Source organism: Dermacentor variabilis, chromosome 3 (assembly GCF_050947875.1).
Source record: "Dermacentor variabilis isolate Ectoservices chromosome 3, ASM5094787v1, whole genome shotgun sequence".
In the NCBI taxonomy this organism is placed as follows: domain Eukaryota; kingdom Metazoa; phylum Arthropoda; class Arachnida; order Ixodida; family Ixodidae; genus Dermacentor; species Dermacentor variabilis.
Window position 1 is genome coordinate 45,428,123 of NC_134570.1, and position 4,526 is coordinate 45,432,648.

The 4,526-nt window shown below is 52.9% G+C and overlaps 1 protein-coding gene across 1 annotated transcript; it reads right to left on the minus strand.

Annotated features, from left to right (window-relative positions):
• Window positions 1-551: 551 nt before the first annotated feature.
• On the minus strand, window positions 552-4,234 carry LOC142575502 (uncharacterized). The gene is made up of 2 exons (XM_075684914.1): window positions 2,249-4,234; window positions 552-1,609 (listed from the first exon to the last, which is right to left on the minus strand). The coding sequence occupies exons 1-2, from the start codon at window positions 2,855-2,857 to the stop codon at window positions 1,229-1,231; spliced, it is 990 nt and encodes a 329-aa protein (XP_075541029.1). The 5' UTR covers window positions 2,858-4,234; the 3' UTR covers window positions 552-1,228.
• Between the last annotated feature and the right edge of the window lie 292 nt (window positions 4,235-4,526).

A 4,526-nucleotide genomic window follows, 5' to 3' on the forward strand; every position in this document is an offset into this window, starting at 1 on the left:
GGGCAAACCTCAACACTTAAAGACGCCTAACACGCCATTTGAGCGGTAGGAGGTACAGCTGAACGGCGATACCCTGGCGAGACAAGAAGCTCTCGTCCAGCAAGTACGTCGAGCAGCCATGGCCAATGGAGTCCTGGAATGAGGACGCCACCCACTCGACCTCAAGAGCAACGACTCCGATGGTTCAAGTAAATGTTTTCTCTCTCTTTCAATCTCCTCTTTCTCCCTAAGAATGGAGCATCTGTTACGACAGGGGCTATAGAAAGGTCGCTGAGCCCTCATCAATATAGCTGCAAGTAATGCGCAGTACTCTATCGTCCGCATGTTGTGACATGTTGTGGAGTCCTCGGATTATCCTCGGTCCGAACGTCAATGCAAAAGAAATGTGACACATCTGCGCTGCGACCACTCGACACAGCTGCTCGGGCAGGTATTTAATAAGAAGCAACGTCTCGTGCAGTCCTGGACAGTCAAGGACAAACTGAAGATACCTTACACTTTCGCATCATTTGGCCTATACAGCAGCAGCAGCAGCCATCGAGGGACTCTGAGACGAAGGTAAGACAACACTCGTAGTACACCGCAAAAAAATTTTAATGGTGGTGTTACACTTTCCAAGTCCCACACTGAACGCCTTCTTATGCCCATTTTTCTCGTTTTTTTTTCGCGTCTTGTCACCCACCTGGAAGCCCTGACGGCAATTTGTCCATTAGCTGGCAGTTGTGCGCGGCTTCGACTTCGAGCGCCTATTCGTTGCCGACTGTGGCGTTGTTTGCTTGCAAACGCTGCAGCGAGATAACAGTGACGTGGGATAGAAGCCAACCCAATGCTTTTGCAACAGTTCCTGAAGGACGCATCACCAACACAGCTAAGCATTCCGGACCACAGCGTCCCGTTTCCCCACTTTCAATCATGTTTGAGCGTCTGTATTTTGTTTTTGGAGGCAGAGTCCGTTTTCGAAGTGTTCACACGTGGGTCTAATGTCACCCGGCGAAACCGCCGCCACGGCATCGGACAGGCTTTCCGCAGCTTGGCCGTCAATCTTGCTTACAGATCATCCAGGATCTGCCATCTGAGCCCAGGATAACACAGCCTCACGATTTCGCTACCGTCCCAATAAAGTTCGCCAGCCGGACAGCGCGTCTAAGCCCTTGTATCCTCGGCCAAAACTTTGTTCTGCGGCTGTCAGGGACAAACGGCAGTCGGTGGCGGCGAAACATCCGAGAGTTCAGTCGAAGTCGGGACACTCCTCCTCGATGTGCACCACGCGCGCGGAGACCTGTCGATCGCGCGACGATCCTCTCATCGACCGCGACGGCCCGGGCGGGTCCTCGAAGATGTGCACCACGCGGGACGAGCTACGACGGTTCGCCATGGCGTCGTCCATGATGCGTATCGTTTGCATCGCGGGACACGGCTCGGGAAGCAGCTGCTCACAGCGCCGACCCATCGAGGAAGACGAGTCAGTCAGGATGCGAACGCCGGTGAAGCTGCCGCCGCCGCCACCGCTGCAGGTCTTGACAAAGGGTTGCTGGTAGCCGCCGCCACCGCTGCAGGTCGTGACAGTGGGTTGCTGGTAGCCGCCGTAGCTGTCGCTGCTGCAGATGACCTGTAGTGTAAACGGGCGCAGAGAAAAAAAAGAAGCATTAGGAGTTGCTGCATACAGTAGAGGAAAACCCCAAGATGTGCGCACGTGCGCGTGATAACAATCATGCGAAGCCAGCAGACGGCAGCTTCGTTCCCTTTCCCACGTTGCCAGTTATAATGCACGATCCTGTTTCGTTATACATACTATATATTGCGTAAAGCCTACTGAATACTGCACTCATGCCTTTAGCACTAATCAGTAACGTGATTCGGCGCATTGAAGTCACAGGACTCACCAAACGCCGCTACGATATAATGCTATGTGCTTGCAGAAGAAAGTACAACCCTTCCTACTAAGCTTCTCGGGCGCGTAGATTAGAAAACCAAGTCTAAGCTAACCAGTCCAGACACAGGGACTTGGACTTACAGCAATTACTGCTACGCGCGACTATATACGTCACGCCAAAACGGCATATGGAGACAGCGTAGGCGTGTTGTGGTCAGGATTCAGTCGCCACTTAAACGCCGACCAGGGGCGACGACCCATTCGCCAACACTCGTGGGCGTGGGAAGTGCCCTTAGCCCAGCGTCTTCAATCAGACTGCGTTCTCCGGGACCTGCAGCGCGCACGCCCCATCCCGCGCTCCAGAAGTGGGCTCACCTGCACACCGGCAGGGCCACACCCTCTGCTCGATGGCACAGGCGCGGGCCGCGGCTGTACCACGACCGGATTTCCGGGCTGCTCGTTGATGACGGTGACCGACGTCAGACCCGGCGCCGTCTCCTGGCCGAGCGTCGTCTCGAAGCAGATGGGCAGCCGCTTGTTCGCCAGCAGCGAGAGCGGGTCGCAAAGCGCGCTCTTCAGGCTGGCCACAGTGGCCAGCTTGGTGCCGGAGCCCGAGGCGGCGGCGGGCTTTGCGGCGCCCTTGTCCTTGTCCTTGTCCTTGTCGTCCTGGCCTTCCTTGCCGCGGTCACGCTCCCGCTTCTCTTCCTCCTCCTTGGTCAGCGGTCGGCCCACGGTCACCTCGAGGCCTCCCTCGGGCGTGATGCGCCAGTCGAGGCGCGACCCCTTGATCTTCGGGGGCGCGGGCATGCCGATGGTCTCCACGGGGCCGCAGAAGACCTTGGTGAGCGAAGACTGGCGGGTAGCGGCCATCATCTGCGACTGCTGCGCCGAGGGGTCGACCGCGAACACGCGCACGCCTTCGTCCATGCAGACCACGTCGTTGGGGTCGCCCAGCGTGATGACGCGAACGCTCCTGCCGGCCATGGTGATTCTGCTGCTGTTAGTGCTACGTCGTGGACTACCCGAGAGGCGGCTCTTCTCTGGCGGGGGGTGCGGGGGTGGCTGCTCACTATCACCCGGGCGGGAGCGCACCCGTCACAGAATTTCGCACCCGAGCAGAATTTAGATCACATACGTCACCGGGAGAGGGCCCGTGGCAGCTGCCTACTTCGTAGGTCTTTGGCGGCCATCGCCGAGCTCCATCGGTGAGACGACGGCCTGCGGCTGCTGGTCCCGGTGTGGAACGCGAGCACGAGCCTTCGCGCGACGGTTGATAATGATGATGATGACGACGACGTTGTGGCAACGCATTTCGTAGCGAGCGATCCCAAAATATGTCTCACACCCGAAGGAGGAAGAGGAAGTGATTGTTCTCTTCTCCCGAGAAACTTATCAATATTTTCTATTATTTCATTTATTTACGTTAACTTATCTTATCAAAATTCTTCACAATATTTTCATCATACGTCTAAATTACAGTTCTAGTCTCACGCTCCACAATTTAAATCTAGTTTGGCTTTACTACTAAGCATACGAAAAACCGCCTGCTTCTTGGCCAATCCCCCATAGTGGGTATGCGCCACTGTCTGGGACACAAGACAAGACAAGACTTATGTCTCATTCGTCCAGTGTGGATGCCAGGTCACAAAGGCCTAGCATTAAACGAATATGCAGATGCGCTCGCAGTAGCATCCCACGATGGTCGTATATTCCCCATTTTACCGTCGTCAGCTTTCATTACTGCGGCGCGATTCAGAAAATACACAACTCTAAATGAGCTTCTTCAAGATCATTTCTCGGCAACTCCAACAAACGTCATCGCAACTTACGCATCACAGTGGGAAGAAAAATCAGACGTTGGAATCCCTTGTGGTGAACTTGGTTTGCCTTCTTTCTTTTTGAATAAGTTCGCGCAATCATCATTGGCAACATCTGGTTTCCCGCATCTCAGTTTTTCTTGGAATAACAAATGGGTGCTCCTCTAGAAAAATTGAAGTAATCATTACAAGACTATACGGTGTCGAGTCCCCCCACTGAACCCTTTGCCTCCACAGGTCTGGTCTGGCTATATCGCCCATGTGTCCTTTGTGCAATGAGACTGAATTTCTGGAACACTTCTGGAAGCCACCGTTTCATTATCCAACGGAAAAGATTTTTAAAAGAACCCTTCCAAAAGCCTGGCTTGAATTTAACTCTCTTTAACTCTTTCCTTTGGGGCTACCATACTGGGTTACAGCCACAGGAACGTTTGTGAAGCCCTCTGCATCTTTCTGCGTGAGACAAAACGAACTGCATGTTAGAATTCTTCAAAATTCTTATAATGTTCGCAAAATTCACAAAAATATCTAGATAACTGATTATTCATACCTGTAACAGTAGACACTTTAAATCCCAATTGCAAGATACTTATTTCATTGCACCTGAATATATTCAGAAAGAAATGCTAACAGTTCCTTCCCCGCCCGATTCATGGCCGATCCCCCAGAGTGGGTTGCGCCATTTCACTAGGGAACAAGAACAAGAACAAGAAGGATCATTTCACCGTATTACTGAACCCCAGATAGTTTTCATATTACAGCTTCATTCATGTTTTCCTGTTGCTCCTTGGCCTAGATTTCATGCGACCCAGGTAATTTTTTAGCAGACTTTACTA